This window comes from Oryctolagus cuniculus, chromosome 9 (genome assembly GCF_051225735.1).
Source record: "Oryctolagus cuniculus isolate XC-2025 breed Fujian yellow rabbit chromosome 9, ASM5122573v1, whole genome shotgun sequence".
Classification (NCBI taxonomy): domain Eukaryota; kingdom Metazoa; phylum Chordata; class Mammalia; order Lagomorpha; family Leporidae; genus Oryctolagus; species Oryctolagus cuniculus.
In genome coordinates this window covers 113,616,209-113,636,929 of record NC_142875.1, presented here as the reverse complement: position 1 = coordinate 113,636,929, position 20,721 = coordinate 113,616,209, and the positions used below count along the sequence as shown (strand labels likewise).

At 39.3% G+C, this 20,721-nt stretch overlaps 1 protein-coding gene across 3 annotated transcripts in view; it reads right to left on the bottom strand.

Moving 5' to 3' along the window:
- PTPRO (protein tyrosine phosphatase receptor type O) overlaps positions 1–20,721 on the bottom strand; it is a 274,380-nt gene that overhangs the window by 63,956 nt on the left and 189,703 nt on the right. For 2 of the 3 annotated variants that reach the window (XM_008259342.5, NM_001082750.1), the window contains 5 exon segments: positions 19,810–19,961; positions 18,173–18,293; positions 7,923–8,062; positions 5,607–5,739; positions 3,430–3,550 (listed from right to left, as the gene is read on the bottom strand). In XM_008259342.5, the coding sequence (XP_008257564.1) occupies positions 3,430–3,550; positions 5,607–5,739; positions 7,923–8,062; positions 18,173–18,293; positions 19,810–19,961 (667 nt within the window). 3 annotated transcript variants of the gene reach the window in all.

Sequence of the window (20,721 nt, the reverse complement as noted above, 5' to 3'; positions counted from 1 at the left end):
TGTTTAGTTGCCTCCTCCACACCTGCACTTGAAAGTCATCTCAAACTTAGTATTTTTGAAACTGAAGTCCTGATGGTCCCCTAACTCTGTTCACCTGGAATCCTGTGCCAGGTGATGACAACTCCATCCTTTCCGTTGCTAGAGCCAAAATCCCAGAGTCCTCTTTTCTTCTTTATTGATTCCCATTCCTCACCCAGTTTGTTGGCATATCCTGTTATTTTATTTTCAGAATATATCCAGAATCAGGAAGTTTCTTTCTGTGTTCCTTGCTACTACTCTGAACTGAAATATCACCATCTCCTCCCAAATTACTGCGGTGACTCCATCCACTGGTTCACTCCCCAGATGGCTGCAACAACTGGAGCTGAGCCAATCCGAAGCCAGAAGACGGGAGCTTCTTCTGGGACTCCCATGTGGGTGCAGGGGCCCAAGGATTTGGGCCATCTTCTACTGCTTTCCCAGGCCACAGCAGAGAGCTGGATCAGAAGAGGAGCACCCGGAACTAGAACCAGCGCCCATATGGGATGCCGGCACTTCAGCCCAGGGCTTTAACCCGCTGCGCCACAGTGCCGGCCCCTAGTATTTATTCTTATAACCTTTTACTTATGTGACCCTTTTACTTAAGTCTTTATTGTTTGTTGTTTCTTTTCTCATTAGAATATAACCTCTCTGAACATATAACATTTTGTCTGTTTCACATTCTTCCCTGTCCCAAGCAACCAGAGGAGTCTGACATCAGACAGCAGGTGTCAAATATAAAAACTTTATGGACTGCATATGATGAAAAATTATGCATAGATTTCAATCTTTTGCATCAAAATGGCTTTAGTTTTTAATTCTACTTCCATTACCTTTTGGAAATACTTTTCTATTTGTTAAATGGATGGTGTTTCAATGACCTGCATGCATTTACATAGAGTGTAAATTAATATTTGACCTCACAGAATGTAATATCAGAGCTCAACACTATAGCCATGGTGCAATTCCACCTCCCTCCATGTCCTTATAAGATTTATTCAAATGCCAATCTTCACAAAATTGAATTTCATATTGAGAATTAATCTTCCTTGTCTCATAGCTCTCAATTCTATCTTGCTTATGTTATAGGTCAGCTTATTCTTTTAAATGTATCCATTCATGTACATATCTCAAGTGAGGTTGTATGTTCCCAATGGATGACTTCAATGTCTGATTTTTTTGATATGCCATATTAATCACTGATTACATTAATATTAAGTGACATTATCTATGAATATGTGAATGATAGAACATTTAAATCAGAGAAGGATGTTGAACAATTCAGGAGGCTAACATTGGGCAAATATGTAAATTTGAACCAAATTTCCCAAAACTGGTAGTATTCAAACAAGAATGCTTTAAAAATATTTATTTATTTGAAAGTTAGTTACAGACAGAGATGGAGAAACCAAGAGAGAGATCTTCCATCCATCTTTCATGTGGGTGGCAGAGGCCCAAGCACTTGGGCCATCTTCAGCTGCTTTCCCCAGGTCATTAACAGAGGGATGGATCAGAAATGGAGCAGCTAGGACACAAACCAGCACCCATAGGAGATGCCTGTGTCACAGATGGCAGAGGTTTTTGCCTGCTACATCACAAAGCTCTCTTAAGGGAACTGATGGATTGTTCTGACAACATATAAGGGACTACAGAAAGTACTTAAGAATGTGCTGTGATAAGGAAGCACTAAGATAATAAATCAAAAGGCTTTATTAACTGCAAGAAAAATTAAACTAGCTGCAACTTTGAACAACAGGAAGAAAACTAACAGTGACCTCTAATGAACCTAACCATAAACACTATATTTAATAATAAAAAATTTTTTTTGACAGGCAGAGTTAAACAGTGAGAGAAAGAGAGAGAAAGGTTTTTCTTTTTTCCGTTGGTCCACCCCCCCAAGCAGAGTTAAACAGTGAGAGAAAGAGAGAGAAAGGTTTTTCTTTTTTCCGTTGGTCCACCCCCCCAAGTGGCTGCTACGGCCGGCGCACCGCGCTGATCCGAAGCCAGGAGCCAGGTGCTTCCTCCTGGTCTCCCATGCAGGTGCAGGGCCCAAGCACTTGGTCCATCCTCCACTGCCTTCCCAGGCCACAGCAGAGAGCTAGACTGGAAGAGGAGCAACTGGGACAGAATCCGGTGCCCCAACCGGGACTAGAACCCAGGGTGCTGGCGCCGCAGGCGGAAGATTAGCCTAGTGAGCTGCGGCGCCGGCCACCATAAACACTATAAATGCTTTCTGATTTACAGCTTAATAGAAGTAGTGAGGGAGCTGGCACTGTGGTGCAGTGGGTTAAAGCTCCAGCCTGCAGCGCTGGCATCCCATATGGGCACCAGTTCATGTTCCGGCTGCTCCTCTTCCAATCCAGCTCTCTGCTGTGGCCTGGGAAAGCAGTGGAAGATGACCCAAGTCTTTGGGCCTCTGCACCCATGTGGGAGACCTGGAAGAAGCTCCTGGCTCCTGGCTTCGGATCAGCTCAGCTTTGGCCATTGCGGCCATCTGGGGAGTGAACCAGCAGATGGAAGACCTCTCTCTGTCTCTACCTCTCTCTGTAACTCTTTCAAATAAATAAAATAATTCTAAAAAAAAAAAAGAAGAAGTAGTGAGAGGTTATCTCTCTCTAACCTCTATTTTCATTGACTCATTTCACTATCATATTGAACAGACTTACACCTTTCTTTAACTCTACTTGTGTCTAAAAATACCCAAAAGTAAAGGCCTTCTATATATGTGTTACTTAAAATGCCAAGATCAATAGCAAGAGGTCTGGCTTTGTGTAAACAAGCAAACTTTGCTTTACTATTTCACTGGAAGCATTTTCTAAAATGAGATTGAAAAGCCTAGTTAGGAAACTCACAAAGTAGAAATGACATTGAGAGTGACTCGGCGCTGTGGTGTAGCGGGTAAAGCCGCTGCCTGCAGTGCCGGCATCCCATATGGGCAGCGGTTCTGGTCTCGGCTGCTCCTCTTCCAATCCAGCTCTTTGTTTATGGTCTGGGAAAGTAGCAGAAGATGGCCCAAGTCCTTGGGCCCCTGCACCTACATGGGGGGCTGGGTGGAAGCTCCTGGCTCCTGGCTTCAGATCAGCACCCCCCCCAAGTGGCTGCTACGGCCGGCGCACAGTGCTGATCCGAAGCCAGGAGCCAGGAGCTTCCACCCAGCCATGGAGGCCATCTGGGGAGTAAACCAATGGATAGAAGACTCTCTCTCTCTCTCTCTCTCTCGCTCTCTCTCTCTCTCTCCTCTCTGTAAATCTGCCTTTCAAATAAATAATTAAAATTTTTTAAAAAGAATTGACATTAAGAACTGACATCAGATTTGCCACTTATACAAATTAGGTCTGTGAAACCATACATGTATAATAAGTAAAAATATTTATACGATTATGGATAAAAGGTGAACAAAATGTAGCTTACCTAGCCATCTGCAGATGTTTCTTCCTAAGAATGATGAGAGTAACAAGCAGCAGACCAATTAGAAGTGTGCTAAGGATGGCCAGCACTGAGATTACTACCACGTTAGGGTTCATCTCTGTAACTATAAAAAGAAGTCATACATTTGTTATCAGGTTCCACTATGTGGGAACTAACAGAACTATTAGTTGTTTTTCATCTAATCTTGACAACAGTGAGTTTATGAGGACAAAATATCTCTCAAGTCAACAATGAGCTCTTTCTGGTCAGTTATAACTACAAAGTAGACTGGTAAGTGGTATTCTGGTGTCTGGAAGCCTGGAGTCCATTTTCATGGTCTACAACATTCAGGATGTTCTTATATGGGGAAACTATAAAATATAAAGAATGCATGTGCCACAGTTTAAATCCATTTGAAAATGAAAAGATCTAAAAGTCATTATCATGTTTTATCATTGCTTAACATTTTAAAAACCTTCAAGGGTGGCAGGTTCTCACTTTATGCCTATGACTTCAGACTCAGAAAGCACAACTGTATATTCACAACTAATAATGTATATGAAAAAGGCATTAGCAAGCCACCATCTGTCACATCACTTAACACATCCCTAGAACAGGCATTCGGATAATCTGTGACCATATGTTTAGGGGTTTTCCATCTGCACAACTCAAGAGATTAAACCTATTAATAAGTTGTAGGGCCCTTAAGAATAGGGGCTGTTGTTTTCATCCACTGTATGTAATGAGAAGGCTACTGTGGAACTTAACACAGTGCCTAGTTCTTCACATGGTATTGAACAGGAAAGTATATTAGATATTTTTATACAACTCTTAAAGGTGGGCCATTCTTTACATTGATAATAAATTCACGGAACTGGTCAGCCATTTTTCTACTCTTTTGGGCTTATGTACCTCACTTACAAGTAAGTTTAATTATATCACCTGTTGCCCTTGGTTGCTGTGGAGGTAATGAGAAATGATGGACATAAAAGTAGCATTAGAAAAGTGTAGAAGGAAGCATGAATAAAAGAACATTAAAATATCTTTGAGCTCCATTTTTGTATTTTCTTGAAAACACAAAAATTAAAACTAAAAACCAATACCAACCAACCAAAAAATAAAAATTACAGCAATGAGGTCATTATAACCATCAGTGAATGTAACAGCTAAATATATGATTAAAATTACAGGAAAGAAACTGAACTCTGTAAATGGATAATGTGATAGTAGGAGTAATTTTACTACATGAGGCTTCATAGAGGTTCTCAGACTACAGAGTCAGACTCTAACCAACCAAAGGATAATGCATAGGGCAGTACCTTCAAAAGCTCACGAAAACTGGAATTGAGAGGTGAGTTTATTTTGGTTCAAAAAACATTGGAATCCATGCATAGATTTTTCATAATACACATTTTCTGTGAACTTTTTGAAGACTCCTCCTATGCATGGATTTCAAGTTTTTTGTATCAAAATAAACATCACTTCAATCCATTTTCATGGGCTTATCCTATCATACAACTCAGAAAAAAAATACAAGGAAACAAACAAAATTTGGTAGAACTTTAGTTAGTTTCTAATTTTCCTATCTACTCTTTCTGCTGGATTGGAAACTTTCCTGCTTTCACCTAGTATAGCATTGCCATTACTCGATCATTGACAGTTGAGGGCAAGGCTAAGACAGATGAAACTGAGTTCATCAGGGCACTGTGCCTAGCTGTGAAAGATGAGGATGGCCATGATGATGAAGCTGATGATAGCAAATAGCACTTGGACAGTAGATGTTACAGTTTTATGTATTTTATTTCTAAACTTCAAAGCAACCTAAAAAACTACATATTATTATTAGTCCAACTTTACAGGTGAACACAAAAACAAAAGCTCAGAGACAATAACTACCAAATAGTGGTAAGTGCATTTTGGGATTGAAATGAATGACCCCATGCACTGTAAAGCTTAAGATCTTTCAGCATAGCATTGGCCCCACTAAAAGGATAGATTATATATATAATATATATAGATTATATATAGACTATAGACAATATATAATATATAGATTATATATTGATACCATTAAAATGATAGATTATATAAAATATATATCATATATATGTATATGTAATATATGTAGACAATATAGAAAAATAACTTGCAAAGGCCAGATTCAACTAACATATAATTACCCATTGTTGAGACAGCTATAAATGTAGGAACACTGGGGCTGTCGTGGCTAAAGCTGGTGACACTACAGTTGTAAGCAGTGGCTGGAAGGAGACTAGAGATGGTCACAACATGAGAAGAAACAGCAACTGGCTCCTACAGATACAGAAAATAATAAATTTTTATTATCTTAATCTGTTTTGCTTTTTAATTATTTTTCATGGTTGAAGTCATCTATAGACAGAGTAAAAAAATTCACAAAATGAAAAAGGTTAGCAGGGAAACGGTTTCCTTTTTTCCTTTCTCCCAATCTACTCAACTCTCTTCCATGGAAGCAGCAATCATCATCAGGATTTTTTTGCCTTCCCATATATATTTACCATTGCATAAATATATAAGACATAGTTTAAAAAGTAAGTGATGACATAGGTTACATATGGTTCTGTTTACTTTGTTACCTTAGATTTTACCTTAGTTATCACTATGTTTGCCTCTCTTCCCACATCAGTACAGATTAAGCTGTTTTATTCCTTTTTCCTTTTTAAAGATTTATTTATGTATTTGAAAGAAGGATGTAGAAAGAAGGAAAGGCAATGGAGAAAGAGAGAGAGAGAGAGAGAGAGAGAGAGAGAGAGAGAGAGAGAGAGAGAGAATATCTTCCATTTACTGGTTTACTCCCCAAATACCCGCAACAGCTGGGACTGGGTAAAACCGAAGCCAGAAGCCTGGAACTCCATCTGAGTCTCTCATGTAGGGGTTGCAGGAGCCCAAGTACTCGGACCTTCATCTTCTGCCTTGCCAAGCCATTAGCAAGGAGCTGGATTGGAAGCAGAGAAGCTGGAACTGCAACCAGTACTCCTGTATGGGATGCCAGCATTGCAAGCGGTAGCTTAATTCACTGGGAAACAAAGCCGGCACTATTCTTTACCTCTTTGACTCGTAGCAGTTTTTTACACATTAAGAACACTACAGAAGACTACAATTTTTTTCTACAGCCTCAGCTTTTATATAGCATCCGCTAAAAGCATGGAGACTCTTTGTGCTCTGAAACACTTAGCGTTATCCCATTCTTGAGTAGAACATGCTGCTAATTTGGTAGACTGATGGCCAGGTGGGTGACAAGGACTACAGTACAATGTAAAAAGATGAGTCAGCATAACACCCTTTTTCAAAACAAGGATCTGAAACATCCCTGGCTAAAGAGATGACAGCCATCAGCACTTCTTTCACTATTCTATAAAAATAATGATCCTAAGGAAAGAAAGGTTTTTGCTAACAGGGCTCACTTATAATAAGCCGCTGACTAACCATTGTGATCTTAAAGGAAGACATCACTGGAGTTACAGAGAAAAGAATCCATTACTGGCAGAACAGTTATTTTCAAAAAGGATTCTTAGAATAAAGAAAAGATTCAGCTGTTCAGAACAGATTAAAAAGAGATAAGCTTGTAGAAGGGACTATCCAGAGGGGAAAAGAATCAAAGCAAATTATCTTAGCATTCAGTATGAAAAGATCTATATTCCTGGCAATTCTTTTTTTCTCAATCTCATGAACTTCATTATTTAAAAGGCATCAATTATTCATGTTCATAGTATTAGTCCATATACCATTATTACGTGAAGGGCTTCCCAAGACTGCCCCTTTCCTTCCTCCTCTGGCTGTAAAACATTTTTTTCTTATGACTTTGTTACCCTTAGACCTGCTGGTTCATCTCTGTCCTTCCATTAAGCACAACCTGAAGAACAACCCAATACTTATCATTTCTTTGATTTTTTTTTATTCTAAGGCTTAGCAATAACCTTTCAGCTTGGTTTTTCAACAAAATTGTTCTTTTTATTAACAAGATAAGCATGCTATTTTAAAAGAAATTTTCTAATAGTATGGGTCTCTCTTGTGGCACTTATATTTTACTTTACTCATTTTTATACTTATGTAATATCTACAACTATACATTTTTGAAGGAGACCATTGATTATACCATTTACATTCTACACATTGCCTTTTGGACTGATTTATATTTGTTAAATTATATTTATTTGGCAAGATCTTCATCCCTTTGATCAATGTAATGGTCAACAGGAAAAATGAACCTTGCATTACCCTTTCATATGTTCTGGAGTGGCTAAGGAGCAGGAACAAAAGATTAAAAATAAAAGATACAAGTTCTCACATCTTTTGGGCTTATTTTCAAAGCACACTGTTAATTTTAATTACTGAAACAGAAAAAGAACAAATGGTTTTCATTTTCCATAGTTCAAGGAAATAAAAGAGTTATTTTTCTCAGATAATTAGTCTTAATCAAAATTAATTCATGAAAAGAGTATCAAGATGTACAATACCTGGAGTTTGGTTTCCAGACCAGAGCCAACTTGTTGACAGAAGACTTCGAAGAAATCAGCTACGCCCTCTTCCACCCACAGCAGAGTCACTGAAGTCTGAGTTTTGTTCACTGCAAAGAGTGATTTTGGAGGAGCTGGTTCTGAGTAAAGAAAGAATGTTTTAAAAATTTAATTAGATGTTTTATTTTTTTCATATCATTAGTTATTGGAGTAAACATAAAAAATCCAAATGTAGGTAATTAAGAGCACCATAAGGTTTAATATTGCTTTGGAAAGAAATCCTTTCATGAAGATAGACAATCATCTGAGTAGGAAAGTAGAATATTTTGCCTTTTCCCTCTTCCATTTGATACTTCTCCTTTTGGGACACTTCTGTTTTCTACTTCAGCTTTATTATTGACATACTCTATTAATAGCTTTTGTGTCATCTGCACTGGAGTTAGCATTGCTCTGGTAATACAGAACCTCCAGGGTGAGAAACATAAATCTGTACTTAAAAATGACTGAGAAAAATAAAAGTGATGCCCTCCCTTCTAATGGAGACTTTGAGTTTGGTACTTGGCCAATAACCTGTCTTCCTTTCTCTGAAGACTCTTTGTAATAGCTCAGGCAGAGGACTGTCTTCTTGAAAATTCAGGAAAAACTGAGAGCTGAACAGATGACTTTCTTTTTTAAGGAAAAGATTGTTAGAAAGGGATTGGATGATTTAAAAAATGTTGGAGGCAGATTCGTAGTCTTAGACATTTTATCTTTTTTTTTTTTTTTTTTTTTTTTTGACAGGCAGAGTTAGTGAGAGAGAGAGGCACAGAGAGAAAGGTCTTCCTTCTGCTGGTTCACCCCCAAAATGGCCGCAATGGCCAATCCGAAGCCAGGAGCCAGGTGCCTCCTCCTGGTCTGCCATGTGGGTGCAGGACCCAAGCACCTGGGCCATCCTCCACTGCCTTCTCGGGCCACAGCAGAGAGCTAGATTGGAAGAGGAGCAACTGGGACTAGAACCCGGCACCCATATGGAATGCCAGCGCCGCAAAGCGGAGGATTAACCAAGTGAACCACGTCGTCGGCCCCAAACATTTTATCTTGATCAGTGAATTACTGCATTAGTCAAGGAAGCCATGTTGCCTGTGGCCCTTCATACCCATTTCCAGCAATTGGGTCATTGGTTTTGTTGGCTTAAGACAAACCTATTCTCTCTCCTCCATTCTAGTATGGGGTTTGCTGTCTTGCTCCTCCATTCCTAAATTTCTTTGGGTCTTCTGTTTTGATGGCATCTTTCAGATCTTGCCATCCCTCTGGCTCCTCTAGCATGGAAAGTACTATGTTGATCTAAAATCTTAAGCCCAGTGCCTTGCTGGCTGCTGTCAGACTTCCCTGACATTGCTTGTCTGGCATGTATCTTTGCTGCCAGGTTTACAGAACAACCTATTCTGCCCACATCCATGCCCATATCAGACAACTACCCATCGTTTATTATTCGTATTTCTTCTCATTTTCTGCTCCATTCTCCCAAGACTGGCCTGGCTTCATTTTAGTGGTGCTTGAAGAAAGTCCTGAGAAGATTATGATCTTTTTCTAGTCTGCACCACTCATGGTCCTGTCCAGAACCAAGGATTATGTCAAAAATAACTCTTGACATGATTTATCTCATGTATGCTAAGCTTATGTCCAACTAAAAAGTGTATTTTTTTCCAGAGACAACCTGACAAGATTAGGTAGAAGGGCTGAAGGAATGAAGAAGTGAGTTAGTCTTGGGCAATCAAAAATTCATGGTAGGCGTCAGGAACCCCTTTTCATTTGCAATTAATTATCTACTCCTCCAGACATTGTCCCATTTCTCTTCTGAAGAAGACCACAGATGAAACATAGAGGTCCATTTCCTCTTCCCACATTCTTCAAAACTGTCATTGTTAACAGGGTTGTGAGTCAGGGAAGGAGTCTTCCAGTGACTGTGACTCATGGAGAACTTGGGTCTGGAAGCAAGGGTGAGGTTATTTGGGGCAGAGATGGATGATTAGTTCCTGTGAGCCTGGGTTTTTTCCTCCCTTAAAAATAACACCAAGAACTGCTCCTCAAAGTGAGTCTCTTGGATTAGATCAAATTCTTGGATTAGGATCAAATTCCCTGGGTTGTCTATATATTTCCTCTTATAGAATAGATAAAATCAGCCTAGTGATACAGTCTGAACATTGCCCAAATTCTAATCTCCAGATCTGACTTTTTATGCTTGCATTTCCATTCATTTATTATGTATGCCTACTTTAATATCTTACTGCTATTACAATCAAACTTCACAGTGTCAGAACTGAACCTGGCATCCTCTCCTCACAAATCATTTCTACTTTCCAACTACTCTTTTTTTTTTTTTTTTTTTTTTGACAGGCAGAGTGGACAGTGAGAGAGAGAAACAGAAAGGTCTTCCTTTTGCCGTTGGTTCACCCTCCAATGGCCGCCGTGGCCGACGCACTGCAGCCTGCGCACTGCGCTGATCCGATGGCAGGAGCCAGGTACTTCTCCTGGTCTCCCATGGGGTGCAGGGCCCAAGCACTTGGGCCATCCTCCACTGCACTCCCTGGCCACAGCAGAAAGCTGGCCTGGAAGAGGGGCAACCAGGACAGAATCCGGCACCCCGACCGGGACTAGAACCTGGTGTGCTGGCGCTGCAGGGTGGAAGATTAGCCTAGTGAGCCGCGGCGCCAGCCCCAACTACTCTTTTTTTTTTTTTTTTTTTTTTATCTTTTACTTAATGAATATAAATTTCCAAAGTACGACTCATGGGTTACAATGGCTTCCCCCCCCATACCGTCCCTCCCACCCACAACCCTCCCCTTTCCCACTCCCTCTCCCCTTCCATTCACATCAAGATTCATTTTCGATTATCTTAATATACAGAAGATCAGCTTAGTATACCTTAAGTAAGGATTTCAACAGTTTGTTCCCACACAGAAACATAAAGTGAAAAATAATAGATGATTTTTTTTAAATGATGATGAAATCAGATCAGACCTATTGTCATGTTTAATCCCAGTGAGAGTCAAGTTGGGAATTGATAATTTCTTTTTTTTCTTTTTTTTTTTTTTAAGAAGATCAGTTTAGTGTACATTAAGTAAAGATTTCAATCGTTTGCACCCCCATAGAAACACAAAGTGAAATATACTGTTTGAGTACTCGTTATAGCATTAAGCCTCAGTGTACAGCACATTAAGGACAGAGATCCTACATGAGGAGTAAGTGCACAGTGACTCCTGTTGTTGACTTTACAAATTGACACTCCTGTTTATGGCATCAGTAATCTCCCTATGCACCAGTCATGAGTTTCCAAGGCTATGGAAGCCCCTTGAGTTCTCCGACTCTTATCTTGTTTAGACAAGGTCATAGTCAAAGTGGAGGTTCTCTCCTCCCTTCAGAGAAAGGCACCTCCCTCTTTGAAGACCTGTTCTTTCCACTGGGATCTCACTCACAGAGATCTTTTTGCCAGAGTGTCTTGGCTTTCCATGCCTGAAATACTCTCATGGGCTTTTCAGCCAGATCCGAGTGCCTTTAGGGCTGATTCTGAGGCCAGAGTGCTATTTAGGACATCTGCCATTCTATGAGTCTGCTGAGTATCTCACTTCCCATGTTGGATCACTCTCCCCTTTATTTATTCTATCGGTTAGTGTTAGCAGATACTAGACTTGTTTATGTGCTCCCTTTGACTCTTAGTCCTTTCATTATGATCAATTGTGAACTGAAATTGATCACTTGGAATAGTGAGATGGCATTGGCACATGCCACCTTGATGGGATTGAATTGGAATCCCCTGGTATGTTTCCAACTCTACCAATTGGGGCAAGTCAGCCCGAGCATGCCCCAAATTATACATCTCTTCCCTCTCTTATTCCCACTCTTATGTTTAACAGGGATCACATTTCAGTTAATTTTCAACACTTAAGAATAACTGTGTGATAATTACAGAATTAAACCAGTCATATTAAGTAGAACAGACAAAAAAAAATACTATGAGGGATAATGTATTAAGTTGTCCATTAGCAGTCAGGGCTATGCTGATCAAGTCACCATTTCTCATAGTGTCCATTTCACTTCAGGAGGTTTCCTTTTTGGTGTTCAGTCAGCCCAACTACTCTTGATTGTCTTATAAGTATCACCATTCTTTGAATTGTCTAAGCCAATCATCTTAAGGCCTTCCTGTTACTTCCCAGTCCCACATCTTTTACAGTTCCTGTTTTCTTTAAATTTTTTTATTACATGTCCAGACTTTTGACATCATACTCATTGATCATTGTAATAATTCTTTTTCCTTTTTGCCTGCCTCAAAAATGTTCATTCTCCATTTGGACAGTGATAGTTTCAAATCCAATTCATGTTGAACCCTAACCTACCTGTGCATTGTCCATGCACATGCCAAGTTTTAAAGATTTACTTAAATTGGCTACATGCTTCTCATCTAGCTTCACCAGCATTCCTCCCAACAGACATGCTGCCCCTAGCAATGGCAGTATTTTCACTGACTTTCTTACCTTTAGTCCTTTCTCAAGTACACTGAGTTAGTGTACTCTTTATTTTGCTCATTCTAAGATCAAGACAGAGCCTTGTCTGTTTCCTGATAGACTATCCCTTCTCTGATCTCCTACTGCTCTTAAAAAAATTTCTATTTAATTTGTTTAAAGTCCTGATTCTACTTGATCCTCGTAGATTCTTTAAGAACAAGAACAATGTGTTATAAAGTATTTTGTCTTCACCTTTAACTATCCACCTTTAGGCATTCATGCAATCTTATTGATTAGCTGATTTAGAATATGAGTCAAGATTTATTAATTAATAGCATCAGGATTCAAGTATCAGTCAAGACAGACATATGAGGGCTCAATTTTTATGTTCTCTGCCTTTGTTATAATGATGATGTTGACAAAATAAATTTCTTGACTTCTGAGAGGCTTTGTCAGGGCCATAACTTTCTCTTATATGTACAGAGCATTATCATTTATTAGATTTGGTGGGAACTGTACTTAAATTTCACTACTTGAGACAGCATTGTGTCTTAAATATATTGAGCCCTTGAAATGTGGCTAGTTCAAATTGAGAGGTGTTGTCAATGTAAATTACCAATTGAATTTCAAAGACTTAGCATGAAAAAGCAATAAAATATATCATCAATAATTATTCATATTGATTACAGGTTGGAATAGTTCTATGATACTACATTGGATATATCTGCTTAAATAAAGTGTATTGAACTCACTTTTACCTATTTTTTTTACTAAGGTTTAATGTAGTTATTAGAAAATAGAAAAATTACATACATAACTCTCCTTATATTTCAGCTGGCTACCTTGAATTAGAACATTCCTTCCAGTTTGCTACAGCAGAAGTCTGGTTACTCTTGTTAGAAGGTGGAGCAGCCCTTCCTCCACTTCTCCTCTTGTGACAAGCCAAGATCAACCCAGCTCCAAAACCTCAGATGGTTTAGATGATTCACCTTTTCATCCTCAGGAACAGAACTAAAGGTGGTTAATGGATTAGCAATGTTTAGGCAATAACATATTACAGGGAATGCAATGACACGCCAAAGTATTGTGATTGGTCTCCTCTTTTATGTGATAAACTGTGTATCTCCAAATTTCATGCTTTGAAACCCTAATCCCAGCACTTCAGATAGTGACTGCATTTTGAGATAGGCCCTGTCAAGAGGTAATTAATTTAAAATGAGCCTTGTGGGTTGGGTCTGATTGGTGTTTTTATGTTCTTCTGCCTTCTGCCATGGGATGAAGCAGCATGCTAGCCTCATCAAGTGTCAACACCCTGTGAGACCTCAGCCTCCAGAACCAGATTAATGTCTATTGTTTACAAATTGCTCAGTATGTGGTATTCTGTTAAGTAGTGGAAAACAGGCTAAGATACTCATCAAATGTATTTCCTAACTAGCACCAAATTTATATTCCCAGTTGTGAAGTCTCCATAGAGTTCAGGCAACTTTATCTAACTGCTTACTCAGTATCTGTTCTTTAATGTTTAATAGGCACCTTCAAATATTGACACTTTCAAACCTGCACCACTGATTTTCCTCCACAACCAATCTCTCTCATAATCTTCTGTGACTCAATAAATAGCATCACTGTCCTTCCAATTGCCCAGGCTCTATGTCATGGTGTCTCCCTAGGTTTTGTACACCCACTCATAGCCAACGTCCATAACCGTGAGCAGATTCTCTCAGCTCTAACTTCAAAAAAATTTTTAATTTGATCACTTTTAATCACCTCTGCAGCTACCAGCTCAATCCAAGCAAGGACAGATATATGCATCCCCTAACTTAAATGTTGATGATGTAATTTCCAGAAAGTGTCCAAACTGAAATGCTCTTGAAAAGCAAAGGATGCCAGAGAGAGGATTACTAGCTTTTAACTGATCCATAATCGATGTCATGCAGTATTGTTTGAGGCAATTATGATGTATGGTGATCTCATCTAACTAGATTCCTACTTTTGCTCTTAACCCAAATCGTCTATTTGCACCAGAATAATTCTATGAAACACATTTGGTCATGTGACTTCTTGGCTTAATCCCTCCCACGGAATATTTTCTCACTCGGGTGAAAATGTCTTTACAATGGCCCGCCGTGATCTTGCCCCTGTTATCTCTCTGCCGTGGTACCTACTACTCCCTGACTTATTCATTCCACTCCATCCACACTGACTTCCTGTCTTTTCTCTGAACTTGTCAGACACATGTTGCTTGCAGAGCTGTGCACCTGGGTTTCCCTCTGCTTACAGAATTCCTCCCAGGCATCCCCTGGCTCACTCACCTGCTTCAGGCTTGAACTCCAACATCACCTATACAAAAATTTGCATTTTTGGGATCTTAGAAAAGTAATGAAAAGTGCATATTATGGAAAAAAAATCATGGATTAAACTTTTTCTGCAGGGGCCGGCACTGTGGCGCAGTAGGTTAATCCTCCGCCTAATTTTTAATTCCATTTTCTATGAACCTTTTGACTTACTCTTCTACATTTAGAATGGATATATATTTCTTCTTCCCTTTTCTCCATTCATCCATTTATCGTCCTTTATTTCTCTTTGCACTACCCTAACACGATTTATTCACATTCCTATCTCATTGGACTCATTTTTTGGGTGGGGGCCGAAAACAGGGTAGTAAGTTTGTCACACTAGCAGAGGATTCAAGAAGAGGGTGGATAGGGAGAGGTATGTCAAACTTGACAGTGCTATGATTTAACAGCACTTACCAAAGATAGGGACTACATGTATCCAAGCAACTGTTTCCAAAACTGTAAACTCACCAACTTCTACACAATAGCAAGCAATGGCCTCATTTGGGAGTAGGACCATAAAAGGCAGCACTATGTAATGTATGGGTTTTCCTAAAGTCAGAAATTACATTTCACCAAATGTCTATCATTATTTATAATCTACTAAAATATTATGAGAGATGACAGTGAAAGAAACAGAAAAAAACTAGATTTAATATTTCCTAAATTCCTAACATCTCAAAGTGTTCTGATTCTCTCTTGCCTATAGCAAAATTATGTTTTAAATATTTATAATCTATATAAAAGTTTTCATAACTGAGATTAAGAAAATCAAGCCACTGTCCTAATCACTAAAATCTAAAAACGACGAAGAAGAATAGGGAACAGAAAACCATAGGGCTCCTCCCTGCTCTGTTGAACATGTTCATAGAAAATTGAAATTTTTAGAAAAAAATACACCCCCAATCCAGGAAAATGTAAATAACAGATGGAGTAAAAGTATAAAACTTCTGTTTTATAACTAGGCTCTAGAATGTGTAAAGTGGGTCATATTTCTCTGAGATCACTTGCTCAAATGAGGACATTGCAGTAAATTACCTCAAACTCTCTGCAATCACTGAGATCAAGGGATTCCTTATCCAGAACCTGCTGGAATATGATTGTGGTCTGGGTAAAGCAGAAGCTTCAGAGCAGTGGTGTGCAAATTCCGTTCTGTGGTTTTCTTTTTCTTCATTGTCTGTTTCGTCTCAGTTTCTCTCGCTGCTGCCTCCCCCTCTGCTCCACCTCTAAATGCTGCAGTGGTTCTTTTAGCCTACGTCCAGTGCTTCTCTTCTCTACTCTGTTGCTATCAATGGCTTTGTGATATAATCCAGATACTCTCAAGTTTTATTTGTAGCTCTGCATTTCTCCCTATTTCCAGGCACATGGATCAATGATGTCTTTACATCTGCTCTTCAGTGTCCACAAATCATTTCAAACTTCGTGTATCCAAGGAAGAATCCTTGTTCTTTATCCCAAATGTACTCCTCTTTTAGTTTTTCTACTTATTTATTTGATAGGGCGAGAGAGAGAAAGAGAAGAGGGAGAGTAGGGAGAGAAAGGAGAGAACAAGGGGGGGAGAGGAAGAGAGAGGGAGAGACAGAGAGAGAGCACACTTCTATCAGCTGGTTTATACCCCAAATGTCTGCACCTGCCCAGGGCCAAAGCCAACAGCCAAAACCTCAATCTAGATCTCCCACTTAAGAGCTGAGATCCTGTCAGGTCTGTGTTACCAGAAAGCTAGAATCAGGAGCCAGGGGCCAGCATTGTGGCTGAGCAGGTAAAAGACACCTGCTGTGGTGCCGGCACCTCATTTGGGTGCTGGTTTGAGTCCTGTTTGCTCCGCTTCCAAGTTAGCTCCCTGCTAATGCACCTGGAAAGCAGCAGAATATGGCCGAAGTGCTTGGGCACCTGCACCCAAATGGGATACCCAGAAGAAGCTCCTGGCTCCTGACTTTGGATAGGCCCAGCTCTGGCCATTGTACCCATTTATTGTACCCATTTGGGGAGTGAACCAGTAGATGGAAGATTCTCTCTCTCTCGTTAAAGATTTATTTATTTATTTGAAAGTCAAAGTTACACAGAGAGAGAAGGAAGGAGAAGCTTTATCCACTACGCCGCAGCACCAGTCTCTCTCTTCCTCTCTCTCTCTCTGTCTCTTTCTCTCCCCCTCCTCTCTCTGTAACCGTGATTATCAATAAATGCATCTTTAAAATATCAATAAATCAATAAATACATCTTTAAAAAAAAGTACCTGGAGCCAAGTCAGATATGGAACCCCAAGCACTTTGCTGTGAGATAGGATTTTTTTTTTTGAGATGTATTTATTTATTTGGAAAGTTAGAGTTACAAAGCAAAAGGGAGAGACAGAAAGAGGGAGGTCTTTCATCTGCTGGTTCACTCACTAGATGACTGCAATGGCCAGTGTTGGACTAGCTGAAGCCAGGAGCCAGGAGCTCCATTTGTGTCTCCCACGTGGGTACAGGGGCCAGTTGTGGTGATAGCTTTAATGATATCATTCTGATTGGAACAATCTGAAAAATCTGTGTGCCAAAATTATATTTTTTATGTAAAGTAGAATTAATATGACTTCTACGTATGCCAAGTTGAATGCTGTGCAGAAAGCTAAAATGACTAGAATGTAAGCACTGCAAATCATAATTCAGTTATTACTAAAGCAAAATGTTATTTTACTTCCCTAAAAGCTGACACTTGTTTTTTGGTTATATATTAACTGGAATATTATGTTACACTTTGAGATCAGCAATTTCAACTCAATTTAACAGTATCTTTTGAGCAGTTACAGGTGGCAAAGCATTGTGTTACAGAAAGTTGAAAGAGCTTATAAAACACAATAACATGATTAGTAGAATAGAAAATAGAATTTTTGACAATAGGATAAAATATACAGTTATTTAGTTTTTAGGAAGAAATATACAAACAGTTGCATTATATATAGATTGTCATGTTTTCAGGAGAAGTATAAAGACAAAATTTCACCTAACATTAAGATATCATTGGAGAACAGCTTATTGATTCCCAGTGCTATGATTCAGTAGAAGTAATTTTTTTGAAACTTGTTTTTCCTTCCTGAAAAGTTCAAGAAACATTTAAAGTAGTATCTATTTGAAAATGTAATGTTGAGAGAATATCACACTAGATACTTTCTAAGCTCTCTCCATCTCTAAAATCCTACCATTACTTGCTTCCTCTCACCTTAATAAGATGGTAAGCACCTCTGTCTTCCAGTATGGTATCTATTCTGCTCACAAAAACATATATAATTGAAACTGCTCTGTCTTGGTAGTATAAACGTCTATTTTCCACTTAGAAAAGAGAATGAGCTGTGGTTTGTTGTTATTTAATGGAGGCAAGCCTGTGCTGAATCCACCTATGCAGCATCTGTTCTCTTAGCATGATTACTGCCACACCCACACCTGTTCACCCCTGTTACCTAGCTTGACAAGGCGGAGCATGGAGGTATTACTTCCTCTTTCCGTGCAAGCAGTTACTGAAAGGTTGTAGATGTCTCCTGGAGGCAAGCTGAGAATTGCGGTCATGACATTGCGTGTTACCTGCAAGAATATTGAAAATTGAGAGCTTAATCTTTCTAGTGAATGAGCCAGCGCCCACCCACACTCCAACAGACACAGAGCCATAGCAGATATTTCCTCTCTGCTGCAGTCTATAATGGATTATATTATGAACACAGTATATCCTCTGAACGCTATATATATTTATTTTTGAAAAATTTATTTATTTTGAAAGTCAGAGTTACGTAGAGAGACGGAAACAGAAGAGATATGGGCGTCACAAATGGTAGCTTTACCTGCTGCACCACAACACTGGCCCCTATAAATTTAACAACTGAGCCAAATGCCAGGCAGCACTAAAATTTAATAATACATATCAGATAGAATAATTTGATAGTAAATTTCCTTATTTAGAAAAGGGTATTCCTCTGTTTTCCACATAGTCACAGCAGGTTTTAGGAAAAGGTGTTGCTGGGGCCTGCACTGTGGTGCAGCAGGTTGAGCCCCATATGGGTGTGGGTTCAAATCTCTGCTGCTCCACTCCCCATCCAGCTCCTTGCTAGTGTGCCTGGGAAAGCAATGGAAGATGCTCCAAGTCCCTGGGCTCCTGCCTCCTATGTGGGAGAACCAAAGAAACTCCTGGCTCCTGGCTTCCAGCTGGCCCATCCTTGGCTGGTATAGCCATTTGGGATTGAACCAGCAGATGGAACATCTCTCTGACTCTCCTTCCCTCTCTCTCAGCAACTATGCCTTTCAAATAAGTAAATAAATAAAATAAATCTTAAGAAAAAGAAAGCAAAGGGGATTTCTGGGTTGTTATAGAACATTCAGGAGAAACTGAGCAGTGCCTGTACATCTATTGTGTCCTGACTACACATCCCATCCTTCCCGCAGCAAAGAGGCTACGTGACACAATCCCGACCAATGGATTTTAACCAGAAGTCACATGCACAACTTGGAGTTCAAATTACGTCCTGTAAGTGCTGGACTTCCAACGTTCTCTTATCCCTCCCTGCAGGCTGGAATTGGCTGCAATGACTTCCCTGTGTAGATGAGGACTCCACATAGTGGCAGATGGAGGAATAGAAGCTGGGTTCCTGGATGACTGCTTACAACAGAAAAGCCTTAGTCGCCCTGGGCTATCACAAGAGAAACATAAGCTTATATTGTGTTTTAGTCGCTTTCTTTTGTTTGTCTGTTTGTTGTTTTACGGTAGTTTCATCTGAACCCTAATTAATATAATGTTGAAAAGTCTAATGTACCAGAAGAAAAGGAATCAATATTTCCAAAATACCCACATATATAGGGAGAGTATTTACACTTAAATGTAAATAAAATCAGTAGTTACAAATATTTCAATACCTTGTTAAGAGACTCCAAGGTAAGCTCTAGGCTAGGAAGAATTTAATTTTTACTGTCCAATCTCCAGAGCCTAAAGCAGTGCCATCTGGCATACAAATATTTGTTCAATATCTCCATAAATGTTTATGTAATGATATTTGATAGTTCACACAACTATATTTTCAGATGCCTAATGCTGAAATTCAAAGAAACATACACTCTTTTTAATTTTCTTCTTTCCTTCTGCTACAACCATCCAGTGTAGCATTCTAGAATGTGACAGGTCTGTTGTGTCGTCCCCATATGTCCAGCTGATATATAGCAGGCTGTTGAAATATTCCACAGAAGTGATTTCTGGAGCTACTGGGGCTGGAAGGGAGAAAACGGGATAATTTAGTGTAACACACTAATGAAAATTAAAATACTTCTCAGTGAAACATGAAATCACATGTAGAGTTAAATTAGAGATTAAAATTCACACCACAGGTTGGCCTGGGGTCTAATGGACTTCTGCACAGCAGAGGGTAGGTGGGTGGTACAGGGTAGGTTTTTTATCCAGGGGACCCCACCTTGCTTATCTCATACACAAGAAAGCCAGACCCATTTATGCCTGAGGGTATAGCATGATCTTTTATATAAATTTTACAGTTACAAGATTCTTACACTATTCACTTACTTGATCAGGTACATTTATTGCACTAGTTAATTTAATATTAACAGACATTGGTAAAATTATTACCCAAACAGTATTTGAAAATGTGTGTTCTTTCATTGAGGGGCAGTGAAAAGTTTACAGGAATAAAGAGCAGTGGGATAGAGGGGTAGAAGACAAAAGTATTATAAATAGGATGGAAGACAAATGTAGGTTCCATAACATAACAGGCGGTGTCATTGGCACTGTCTGGTCCAGGCTCTGTAGCAAGCAGGCTCTTCATAAATGCTGCTGAAGGGAGTAGTAGGGGAAGGAAGGAAACGACTTTACTTTTTATCCTGTCACGTAACTAAATTGTAACACTGACATTATTTTATACTCTTATGCATTTAAAATTTGTTTTTTTTTTTAAAGATTTATTTTATTTATTTGAAAGACAGAGTTACAGAGAGAGGCAGAGTGAGAGGTCTTCCATCA